General features: G+C 40.2%; 1 protein-coding gene across 1 annotated transcript in view; it reads right to left on the bottom strand.

Moving 5' to 3' along the window:
- Positions 1-13,546, bottom strand: part of LOC123964331 (cadherin-10-like) — a 39,769-nt gene that overhangs the window by 14,057 nt on the left and 12,166 nt on the right. Inside the window, exons 3-6 of the mRNA XM_046041385.1 lie at positions 13,139-13,258; positions 9,042-9,209; positions 4,915-5,102; positions 849-1,102 (exon numbers count right to left, since the gene is read on the bottom strand). Of these exons, the coding sequence (XP_045897341.1) occupies positions 849-1,102; positions 4,915-5,102; positions 9,042-9,209; positions 13,139-13,258 (730 nt within the window). The remainder of the gene's footprint in view (positions 1-848; positions 1,103-4,914; positions 5,103-9,041; positions 9,210-13,138; positions 13,259-13,546) is intronic.

Below are 13,546 nucleotides of genomic sequence, written 5' to 3'. Positions count from 1 at the left end.
TATATATGTATATATATATATATATATATATATATATATATATATATATATATATATATACATATGTGTGTGTGTGTATGTATATGTGTGTGTGTGTGTGTGTGTGTGTGTGTATGTATATATGTATATATTTATATATACAAAAAAATTTGATATAAAATTAGAACAACTAGTCTTAAAAACTTGACAAACATGACAATTCACATTTTTTTTGCTTTATCTCCTTAACTTCCAATCACTCAATTTTTTGCTGACCATCTTCAAATTCATTATGTATGAACAGTTTTGCATTTTTTGACGCCGTTGGTTCCAGGCGTTGGTTTACATTCATGTTCGCACAGTATGAAATTTATATTCAAATCAGTCTGCACTTAACCACTCACTTCATGATAATGTTATTATAAATAATTCAAGTAGTCTTAATTAAAAAGTAAAAAAAAATATTTAAATTTAAATTATTAAAAATTTAAACTGATGTGCTCAGTAGCTTTATCCGGTACTTTTATCTTCATCTTACTGTTTGTTCCTGAGCACTTTTAGGTTCATTGTATTGGCTCAAACTTTCACTTTTTGACCTGCACAGAAGAAGAAGTCCTAAAGGTGCTCAGAAGCAGTTGAAAGCTCTGAAAAAATGCTAGGAAGGGGAGCTTGAGATGATTTTTTGTCAAATTTTACAGAATTGGATGGAAACAAATGTCTGACTTAAAATGCGTTAAATAATCTAAAACACAGCAGCATAGGTTGCGTAAAGATTCGCTGTGGAGTTAAATATACATGACTTTTAGTGATTGGACGAAAACAGGCACAATATGTGATATGGTCCCTTAAGATAAGATGTGGTTCAGTACCTGACAAGACTGTTTTTGTCATCAGGATCAGACGCGCTAACGGAGCCAATGACGGTGTTCCTGACTGCGTCTTCTTTGACCTCCATGACGTAGCTGGAACGCTCAAACACCGGCGGCTCATCCACGTCCTCCACAATGATCTTGATGGAGGCCTCGTCCCTGAAGGACCCCACGGAGTAGAAGCGAGGGTTGACGTGAACGTTTTCCACCTGAACACGGAGACTGTACTGCCGCTTCCTCTCATAGTCCAGAGGCTGCAAAAGAGAAAGAAGACGCATGACTAAGATGTTTAATGAAATATAACTTAACGTGTTTCCTTTGTTTTCTTGAATTAAAAAGAAAATTGACTTTGAAAATTGAAAAGTGACTTTTTGTTTTTTGCTCCAATCACAGCTTTTGTTTACTTTTAAACATTCATTTGTATGCAGCAACACGCTCAGCTGTTGATCTTGGGAAAACTAATATCCATTCAGTGCATCCTGCCACATTTAATTTCAGGTCAGATTGGGATTTTATTCATTAAACTGACAATCTTTTCCAGAGCATCGTCTAATGAGCGCGTGTGAGGGGGCTTAGTGTCTTGTTCAAGGACACTAACAAGACTGTTGATGGACACACATGGGCTGCTGCACAGATCAGGTCTGCGCTCTTTTGGACATATAAAGGCCTTACACTAACTGCTGTCCTGAATAATGTGACTGATGTGGCATTTTGGTGGAAAACTAATATGACGATAGCCAGGTTAATGTGCAAAAACAGCTCTCTCGCCAGGGAATCTGGTTTGGTGAAGTTAGTGTTTCTCTCTTTTACTTATAATTGCAGTTTTTCAGTATTAATACTAAATAGTGTACAAACTATGTACATTTTCTTTTTCTTTTGTTTTCTTTGTTTCTGTTTCATTAGGCAGAAACAAAGATATCGCAACTTCTTGGATGTTTGTGCTTTTCAACTTGATTTTTCTGATCCCCGCCACACTCTATGAAACAATCAATCAAAGTTGTAGCTGGATGTTTGCTGGGTGACATCTGTTCATTTTGCTGCTTCTTTTTTTTTTAAATCAAGAGATCAGCATGTCAGATTAGTACAAAAACAACAGAGAAAATATTGTTGTTTGGAGTGTCAGTGGTGTTTCATTTGACTCCATGATGGAAAATATGAATCATAACGCAGAGAAAAACATCTGCTATTTAAATGTTTAAGGGCGTATCAAGGTTGTACACATTTGAGTCTATTAATAAGGATGGAAAAAGATTAAAAAAAAATTTTACTTTTTAAAAAAACATCAAATAATATCTTGACTGATGGTTGTTGAAGGACGAATCTGATGACTTCTACGTTTATATTTTAGGTATTTGGTTGACATTAAACGATATTAATACTTAATTAAAAATGGTATTATTAATAATTAGGGTGCTGCACATACATTTCTAAAAGAGAAATGACGACCCTCATAAAGATATAACAACATCTACACTTTTTTCCAATACTTGGTGGGATTCCTTTTGCGGTTGTTGCTTTGACAGTAAATATATGTATAAATTGTCTTATAATATATGTTTATGCCAGACATTTTTTGTTGCTATACTTTGATTTTACCTATTTGATTACTTAAAAAGACGCAACTATGGTAATTTTTAGACATGGTCCCCTATAATCTTGCATCTACTGCACACTACTCTTCACTTCATCCTATAATTTATGGACTGTGCACAATGATTAGTAGCCTGATTTCTGCATGATTGCCAATGTTTTCTGCATTTTAGTGCAGGTTGGCGGTATGCTTTTGCTTTAATGTTCCAGTTCTGAACTCTTTTTTTGAAGTTGTAGCCACTGAAGGTATCCCCCTATTGATGGAAATAATTGGGGAGCAGTGCATTTTAATGACTGTGCGCCAGGCGCGGGAGCAGCTGGATCAGAGTGAGCTTCCTCACAGGCTGCCTACTGTACATATGAAAGGACGCTGGGTTCGTGATCGCTGGAAACAGCCAATGAAAGCTTGAAAAATCCACATGGAGCGTGCCGTTCTCTGAAGCCATGAATAATAACATAATATGAGTCAGTGATTTTCGCCGTTTCTTGTTAAGGCAGGGGGGGACCGCACGTCAGTGGGAGGAATATATGACTTTGAAGGGCCAGTACAAGCGAAGATGGGACACACTCCCACTTGACAAGTCCAATTAATTAGTAGGTTCAGAATTAGGGCACGCTCATTCTCCACACACACTCTGCCTGCACACTACATCCACTATAGCACCGCAGCGGCTACAAAAGGCAATTATGTCATCCTCCACTTAATGATGGCATGATGGAAGCGACCGATCGAAGGCTGCAGAGAGGGCGCTTGATAAGGCAACTGCCAGATTCTGTTGAATACATCAGAAACACACCACAGCACACCGCTGAATGCTGCGATCCATACAGAGCATCAATATTTCTGCTTTGGTCTCAGCTGGGAGGAAGAATGAATCTCACTCAAAACACATGTACTGGGAGTGTGGGCAAGTTAAAATCTAATAACTCTACTGTCCATCTTCTGTCTATCAGAGCATATGGAATATGGACTTTTTTCTTTATTGAATGCAGTTCATTGTGTTGTTTCTCCTTTTTGCCCGTATATAAGAGTAATGCACAATGAAGTCAAGGATTCTCAAACAAAACAGATAAAAAAACAAAGTAAAAACTTGAAACTGTGTGAAAAAATAACCATAAAATGACTGTTTCAGTAATTAACTGACCCTACTTAAATCATTTTTAGTTTCATTCATAAAGATGATGATAGATAATGTTGTATTTACATATCTACTGAAACATTTTTGATGCTATTTATGGTTTGTATTTTTTCAACAATAGGCCTTCAAAGTATTTATATTGTGTAATTATCTCTCCAGTAGTTTTCAGCTGGCAAAATACAGGGTGCTGTGACCCAGTCACTGGAACCTGTGACTGCGGTTGCTGTGCTTACTGTGATTGTTCATCAACAACATGTCTACAAAACAAGACATGGTCATTTTCTGGATATTTTGACAGGGGATCAGTTTAAATTATGGCAGAGTAACAGAGAAAGACGAAGCAGCCACATCGGGCTGTGTGATGACAAGCTGCTGGCAAAAGGCTTCACACCTCCAACTCTTCAGCAAGGTAACTAACAGCACCGTGTCCTCCTGTTGTGTGGACACATCTCGCCCCATGTGCAAACATCTTTATTAAAACAATGTGAGTTTGTTTGGCTGAGCAGTAAACGAACACACCAGTTGCTCTTCTGTTGTAGCTCTGACACAGTAGCTGTTCAGGGAGCGTTTGCTGTAGTATTAAACCACACATCTACGGTCTAGACCCGCTCTTTGTGTATGAATGTGTGAATTGGCACTATATAAATAAAATTGAATAATATATTTAAAAAAATGAATACAAATTAAATTGAACTTGCTGTTACCACTAGTAACCACTGGTGCCGCCAAATCAACCAGGACTAAAATCTACAGGATAATAACTTTGATGTCGTATCTTATTTTGATGTTCACTTCTAGCGCACATCTAGAAGAATATTTACACAATGTCTACACATCCTGTGTAGCTAAAGGAGCATATAAGCAGAGCAGCAGCAGCTCCAGTCCTCTATGTGTAGACAGCTGTATTGATTAAAATAAAAGCCTATCTGTTCCTTCAGACGTCCATGAGACAGATGACTGAAAGTCACGTCTGAAATGTCTCCTGTATAGATAAGCCTTTATTGTACATGTAAATTTTGACTGGATGGCTTCCTCTGAGGCAGTGTGGCGCACCAATAAGCTCAAGCAATGAGAGTGTTAGGGCAGCTTGACAGGCGAAACCCAGGGCAAAAGAAGATAACGAAGCACTAACTGTTGAGCATGAAGCTTACTGCTGTAATGTAATGAGCATATCATTGTTTTTATCTCTCAGCAGGACAGTAAGATGACACCCCCACCCCACCCCGCACACACACACACACACACACACACACACACACACACACTGCCCACTAGAAACTCCACTCTTGCTCAGCCCCATTACAGCCCTCGCCCAATATTAACAGATAGTCACTGACCTTCCTCAACACGATGACGCCCTCCTGTGTGCTCCTGTTGGTGGTGATATCAAACATGCCGGGACCGTCACTCCCCATGATCCTGTAGTCCATCTCTGCGTTCTCACCGATGTCGGCGTCCATCGCCCGGATCACTCCCACCACAGACCCAAGCTCGGTGGACTCGGGCACTCGGAATTCGTACAGGGCTGGGAAGAAAGAAGTTTGTCTTTGTGAATTGGTGGTTGGATGAAAAGAAGAATTGGTCAATCACAGCAGCATTGTCAAGGAGTACAGAAAAAGAAAAGGCTAGAGAAAGCAGGAGCGTAAGCAAGTCCAAGACTGAGCGTGTGTGAGCAGGGCCATGACAACTGAGGTCACGTCCTTGGTATTTCTATTCTACATCCAAGTTTATCACACATGGAGAGGTGAATCAATGCTTCTTTTAAAATGATTTCAAAATTAAAAGCTTAATCAAGAAGCATTAAATGTACGGGGGCCCTGAGGGTCAAAACAAAACAACATTTCACAAAACACAAAACATGAAAGAGCCGCTTGTAGAACAGAGTGGTATATCGTAGGAGTCATGTGCAATTAGTCTGCTGTTATCCCAACCTACGTTTTTCACTACTTCATTACTTTGAAGCAATTTTGAGTTTGAAAAATCCTATATAAATTACACTTATAATTATGTTGACATTATCCTGTTTGACTCGAATTGAAATTGTAATATATATTCCTAAATTTATTCATATTGCCTAACAATATCATAATCCATTTAAAGTGGCTATTGATGCTACTGCATAACTCCACAATATCAACCCGAACATCACAAACTGCAAAACGACTTAAATTATGCACTAACTGAAGGTTAATTTGTCTCTGAATATAATAAGGTCAGCTGGAGGTGTAATCTGTTGGATGCCTTAGCGCGTCAGGCCTTTGGAAGAGAGTGACAGCATGCTGATATATTGGCAGAGACAGATGAATGGTTGTTGTTGCAGTTTAGATAACCACGGGCTGTGCTTTTGTAAATGTGGACTTTATTCCCTTAATTCTAATGCTTAAACTGTTAAAAATGATAGACTTTACCTTTTGGACCTCAGAGAGCAGGACTTCAATCTCTGAACTCTTAAAGTTCTTCTTTATACTCATGTCATTTTCACGAATGAACACTTCCTGACACATGGGCCAGGACACGTAGCCTTATATGTTGTTATTGGGGTACTAATTATGCTAATTTACAATTCTCATGAGAGCGCTCATTTGCGCACAGAAGGCATTCACCATGTTTACGCGGGTCATTTACACAGCTATCTGAAGTTAGGAGCGTTGCTGAATCTGGCACACACCGTACAAAATAAAATTAAGAGAAAGTTAAGATACAAAAATGTTCTTGCATGAGGCCCAGTGACATTTCATAAAACATTTCATAAAATGCAGCAACATTTCAGATTATGGAAAAGATGGGACAACACTTCTTGTTTATGATCAGACAGAACCCAGGTCCCTGGTGACAGTTCAGTGTCATTTCCTGAATTGAATTTCAATTGTGTACTAGTACTTGCATGAATTTTAAACTGAGTTGAAAGGATGGGAGAGGAGGTTGAAATCAAAAGGGAATATTTTAACAAAGGACATTCATATTATGCAAGTCTCTATATGTTTGAACATGTCACGACATTAAAATTTCTCGTGGAACCCTTAAAACACGCCTGAAAGAATTCGGGGCAGCTGCTGTTCAACAAGTGACATCGCAAGGGCCATCTTATCAGAGCTGCGCGGACCTGGACAGATGTTTAGATTCAGATGTGGTAGACTATGTGGTTGATTTAAAGCAGAAACATGGTCTGTGTGTTAAAGACAGATGGTAATGAGAATGCTTCGTGAATGAGATGTGGAGGACAACCCTTCGCTCTGTCATATGGCTCTATATTTTATTATTCTACTCTATACAGCACATCTGACTCCACACAGAAACACACTGCAGAAAAGAAGCCTTGTGTGTATGCCGTTTTTCTTTATTTTTCAGTAAAACAAAAGGCATGGTCAGATAGCCATCTAAGGGACTTCTGTGACGCTCACCATTCTAGTTAACTTTAACACATGCCCAGAGCGTGATCAGTTTCCTGACAACCAATCCCCGCAGCGTAGAGTTTAGAGTGTCCCTCCAGCTGATCCAATCTAGCACCAACCTACCGTAACACATCTAATCAATAAACTCTGAAATGACCTAGGTTCCGTCCAATCACCAACAAGAAGTTGTGGTATTTTGTGAAATGTTGTTGTTGTTGTTGTTGTTTTGACCCTCAGGGCCAGAATAGGAATTCACCTAGAGATTCATTTACAAAAACACATAGGATATATCCCCTTACTCCCTAGCCCCTGCCACCCAACGAGCATCTGTATTTTTTATGACCCTGTTAGTGACAAAAGAAAGAGTGTAAGCGGGTGAGTCAGAGAGCAAGAATACAAGAGAGCAAGTCAAGGAGAGAGTGAGTCAGTCCAATCAGAGAGAAGCAATAGAAGAGTGGGGGAGAGCGTGTGTGTGAAAAGGAGAAGGCGAGTGGGAGATTTAGTGCTGCAACATTCGTAGATCAGCTGTGGAAAGACATTTCATGTGCGATGAAACATATTTCATTTCCAAAACAGACATTTATCCTTTCACGTAAGTTTACTCGCTACTGAAAGTTTAATATGTAACATAAATTCTGAGCCAATTTGCTCAACATAAATTAATTGTCTTTTTTTTCTTTCTTTTTTTTTGGTAAGATGATTTCCTGGTTTGAGGCGGATATAAATTGATGGCTGCCTGTCGGCCGCGGCGTCCCCAGCTGCATCTCGTATGCTTAAATAAATAGCCGGACTGCAGGAGGGAACGGGCGTGATATACACACAGCCTGCGGAGACAAACAGCACTGACACACTAATAAAACATGCTGACAGTGTTTTGGCAACGCCTGAGTCGGCAGGTCTCTGTGACGCTGACACTTGCCTCCACACACACACACACACACACACACACACACACACACACTGAAAGCGACGCACCACAAGAAGGTTTCCCTGGGCTAACAGGTATTTAGCATTGGGTGGAAAAGAAGAGGCATCACTCCGGCAGACAACAATGATATCGTTTCCTGACACTCTACCTCCTCTGGGTGTCCCATTACAATATCTCTTCCTCTTTTTCCCTCTTTCAATCTTCCCCTCTGTCTGTCTCCCCCCCTCCCTCCATCACAGGCTGTCTTTATGTCGCCCGCATCACTCTTCCTCTTTCTTCCTCTATCTTCCCCTCCTGTCACCTCCTCCATCCCTGTTGTATCCATCTCCCTCCGTCCTCTCACTGTTCATTCATTGGTATATGGGCCTGAGACGACAGCGTCTGCCTCACCCCCTTCCCTCCCCCGAGCTGGTGGGAGGAGGCCGTGATAAATGAGGGTGACGGCGGGAGTTGTGCGGCTGCGTGTGTGCCGTGCGTTTGTGCACAGGCGGCGCCCACTGTACAGTTGGCACTTGCTGTTACTGAGGGGAAACACGACGACACCAGTAATCTGTCAGTCTGATCTGGCTTCCTTCGCCGTTTGCCAGATGCACAAGAGGAAGTGAGACCGGTGGGAGGGGGCTGAGAGAAGAAAGGGTGACAATGTGTGAGACTGAAAGAGAGTAGGGAGGCAGAAGAAAGGATGGATTGATGATTGATGAGTTAGAGGGTAACAAAAAGAGGGAAAAGGTGCACCAAGGACAGTTCGAGCACTTGGTTTTATGTAGTAAAAGGCAGCAGAAGATAGACTTAATAGCTGGAGATAGACAAAGAGAGTGGAAGAGTAGGGGAGATAAAACCCAGTGAATGTACTTTCTTCGTTTAATAGGGATTACAGGGCTGATCTGATGCACTTTGCAGGACCCTTCACTCTGTCATGTGGCTCTATATTTAATTATTCGCTGCCTTTAAGAGGCCCGCCTTAGTCACACAAAACCCAGAGCTCCCTGAAATAATCCATATTCATTTTGAAACTGACACCAGATGGGGGCTGCCTGCCTGGCACCGGCTCACAATGACAAGTGCTTTTCATGGGCTGAGTACTGGTCACTCTGTGTGTGTGTGTGTGTGGGTGTGTGGTGTGTTTCCAGGAGGCTGTACTCACTTTTGGTGAATCGTGGCGGGTTGTCGTTCACGTCGGAGAGGGTGATGCTGACTGTGGTGGTTCCTGAGAGGCCGCCCATCTGTCCAGCCATGTCTTTAGCCTGGATCACAACCTGGTAGTTTTCCTTGACTTCCCTGTCCATGCCAGGCAGGGCTGTCTTGATCAGGCCTGAGGAAAAATACACAGAATTGTGGTGAGAGTTTATTTTAATCTATATTATTAATTAATAGCCTAGTCAAGTGAATCATAAGCCTCTTTTTTCATATATTTCAGTTTTAATATGTATAAAGAAAATCAGAATTTCAGAATTCCTCCCAAAATGGCATAAATTTGCCTGTTTCAGCTTTCAATATGTGAAAAATTCATGCATTTCTTTGTCATTTATGATAGTTAACTGAATATCTTTGGGTTGAGAACTGATGCAAGGATAAAACAGGTAATTTAAAGGCCCAACCTTCTAGCTCTAGGTAATTATAATGGCCATTTTTCACTGTTACTTGACATTTTATAGACAAAGTGATTAATCGACCAATCAAGAAGATAATTGGCACACTAATCGATAATTAGTGGCAAACCTAAAAGCATTTATCAATGCTTAATTTGATTGTTAAAAACCTGGATGAAAATCTGACCTTGCTGAGAATTGCGTTCCCAAACATTTTTTAACCACTTGCACTACCAGCAGCTCATTTGCCCATTTTACTCTTCACTTCTATAACTAAAAGCATTTTCTGAGGTGTGCTCAGCACAAGAGGAACTCGTGACCTCGTTGACCCTTCAACTGCGGTCAACAGTGTCCTTTTGCAGCAGCAAACATAACATTTAGGTGTGATGGAACATGAAATACGAAATTAGTTTAAAAAAATGATAAAACTGATGAGTTTAAGCTATGCAGTTTCTTTTTTAAAGAAGGGCTAGTTGAAAGTCATTCACTCTATTCTAACTAGTTTATCGAGCTCAGAATTACAGTAGAATGATCTCTCGTCTATGCACAGTAAGTATACTGTTCCAAACAGCAACAAAATGCAGTTTATAATCTAACTACAAGGTGCAAACAGTAGCAAAGTGCATATAGATATAGTGTAAATAAGGATAAATGAACGTACAGTTTGAACAATAAACCAATATCCAGTGTACAGCTGAATTAATCGATCGACAGAAGAATAATTGGCAATTATTTTGATCATTAATTAATAACATGTTTTTATTCTATGTGCAGGTATGAATATTTATTTATTGTATTTAGCTGCTGCTTTTATCCGAAGTGACTTACAATTGCTATACGTGTCTGAGGTCGCAAGCCTGTGGAGCAACTAGGGGTTAAGTGTCTTGCTCAAGGACACATTGGTGGATGTGTCGCAGTGGGGAGTTGAACCCAGGTCTCTCACACCAAAGGGATGTGTCTTATCCACTGCTCCATCACCACCCCAAATTGCTGCTTTTCTCTGTTTAATTTATTGTCAGCTAAACATTTAGGTGACATCACCTCAGACTCTGGGAAACTGAAACTATTAACTAATTCATGATGAAATGATAATGGAAATAATCATTAGTTGCAGCACAAATACAGTGTGTACAGTATGAGTGAATGCAGCTATGATGTAACTATGATTTACAGTATGAACACAGTCAACAAATAGTATATCTAACAATCCCCTAAAATATTTCTGAAATATAAGCTTGTCTATATGAGCTGTATTGATACTGTTCTTTTTATTTATGCTTCTGCAGGCCAGATAATTAAACCACTATGAACATTTTATTACTGAAAGGTCAGTGCTCTTGCTTAGTATGCGCAGTGGCATGGAGCTCAGTGGCCACCCAGGAGCACATTTTGGTGTCTGTTTTCTCATGATTTAACTGGTAAGTGGACCAAAGGGCCAATCTACCAAAACCACAGCGCATTCCTTTAATTTTGTAAGTGTAACATTCACCTCCAAATGCATTTATCTTCTCTTTGGAATTAAGACTCTGTTAATGTTTAGCCTTTCAAGTGCCATGCAGTTGCTTACTTCTCGGCTCTGACACGTTAGATCTCTAGTTTGGAGTCAGGACAGAGACTGAGTGAAGCGGTAATTGGCAGCATATTCAAAAGGTGTGCTCCATCTCCCATCTGAGCCGGTCTTAAATCCTGTCTGCTATTACGCGTTTGAATTTGATGCATCGTAAAAAAAGAAGCAGGTGGGGGGAGAGAGACAGAAACACGTAGTAGAGTGGGAGATAAAAGGTGAAAAAAAAAATATTTCACCCTAAATAAACTGCTTTGACAAACTTCACCACTTTCAGTCTGAATGGATGATTCATTGCATATCAAACAATAAGGAAACGGGAGAGGCTGATGTGGCGCATCACTCAGACTCAGTACAGACTGGCCTACACTATTCAAAGAAGCCCTCTTTTGCTCTTTTCTTCCCCCCATACATAACATGGCAAAAACCAAATGCAGGCACAATGCAACTTGTTTTTTCCCCTGCTAACAATGTGCAATTCATCTCACGGACAACACACTGTTTAGAGAACAGCAATCGTTCAGCCGGTGTTGCAAGAAAAGGAGCAAACGCACAGCCCGCCTTCTAGCAGCATCCCGCTTGCTCTATATCTTTGTCTACCTTTGTTATTGCTTAATGACTACAATACACACACACAGAGGAGAAGAGGAGAAACAAATCCTGCTTATAATGTGATGTCCAGGCATGTCTTTGTGTAAGAGGGGATGTCAGCTTACATACCACATGTGGGATAAACCATATTACTGTTAATCCCTCCACTAATCTGCAAATGGCTTTTTTTGTCGTTTCCCTTTTGTTTAAGCAAAAAAGACACGAGCAGGATGTGTTCCAAAGCGCACATTAATGATTAAAACTAGCAAGCGCTACATTTTGGGGGTTGGTGATTTGCCACTCTCTCTACTACAAATCCCCCTCGCCCGATCAGCCTGCGAGAGGAGGCATACATGTTGGTATTGTTGGTTCGGTTACAGTCACAGCATTACAGAGTTATTTCATGATAAATTGTTTTAATTTACGTTCCTGGTAAAGCTCAGCTAGCCTCCTCTATTTCTGCTTCCCTTCGTGATTTGTCATGTTTCCCAGAATGGCCACCTCCAGACGAAGGGTGTAAACCTGTTGCGTTCTGTTGCAGGTTACATATGTAGGTGGGGGATGCAACGGCGGTAGTATTGTTAGAGCTGAGGAGTAGTGCACATTAGTTAGAAAGCAATATCCTTCATGGCTGCAGTACATGCTGGTCTACTGAGGCCACACTTGATAAGGATAAATTATAATCTTTGCCTTTTGTATGATGGATTATTCCTTGTATGGGAGCTACATTTGGTGCAAAATGAAGTGTCTACAAAGAGGACCCTGTCTTTTTATTCTGAACGACCAACACTAACACAAGGGTGTTCATGTTTGATGTTTTCGATACATTTCTGATATCAAATCCCACTGCTGCTGAGCTGAAAAGATCACAACACTGCAAAAATCTCAACTTTATCACGTCATTGTTGTCAGTAAAGTGATTAAAGTCTCATCTATCCTATAAGATTATTTAAACTTAATTCCAACGACAATCATTTACTTCATAGCATTTTATAAAATAAAGTTTAGTTTTACTTGATTCTAGCAAAGCCATGCTGATTCATTCAAGATAATGACAATAATTTCTAAGTCCTTGAACCAAGTCCTATTGGAAACAGGTTTAAATATGCTGCTACTGTAGTGGCACATTTTTCTACTTTTTAGGAAAATAAGATTTTTAGGATATTAACAAACGTGACTTCAGATGGAAATTTCTTTGCAGTGAAAAAGCCCCAAAGTCCCATTGTTCATGAATATAGCATAATGCTCTGGCTTTTCAAAAAGTGAAGATTCTTGAAACAACTGGATTTTGGAAAACATGTTGAAATATTCTCACTGCTCTGGCGGATCTTTCCGCTTGTTTTAAGACTCAGTTCCTGAATGAATTGTTATTGACTTGACTTAACTTTACACTCTCAAACAACAAACACAACAAAATGGAGGCAGGGAGTTTACACCACCAATAGCTGTATATTGTTTGCATTTTGGGGTGGAATTTACGTTTAACTCAACACTGACCGGTTTCTGGGTCCACAGAAAAGTACGGCTGGCCCTCCAAGATACTGTACACCACCCTGGCGCTGTTCCCGTAGGTGGCGTCGTCTGCGTCTGTGGCTGTCACCTGAATTACAGAGGTGCCTGGGGGGAAAAGATTCATGGCAGTGATTTAGATCAACTCTTCAATACTGCTGAAAATTACCTGCTGGATAATTGGTTAAGCTGATGCACCTTCTGATGGTGTGTCCAATCCGCTTCTAATCATGCTCATGCAGAATGTGACTGATCATTTCTGTCCCTTTGCATTACCCAAACCAATCTTTATTCCTTGGCCACTTATACCCTTATACATGATTGATTTTTGCAGGTAATCGATAAGTCCTAATGTATTTTTCCAAGTATATCTCTCTAAGCATACAAGCAGCACCG

This window comes from Micropterus dolomieu, linkage group LG01 (assembly GCF_021292245.1).
Source record: "Micropterus dolomieu isolate WLL.071019.BEF.003 ecotype Adirondacks linkage group LG01, ASM2129224v1, whole genome shotgun sequence".
NCBI lineage: Eukaryota > Metazoa > Chordata > Actinopteri > Centrarchiformes > Centrarchidae > Micropterus > Micropterus dolomieu.
Note: the sequence above shows the minus strand (reverse complement) of the source record. Positions and strands in the feature narration are given on the sequence as shown.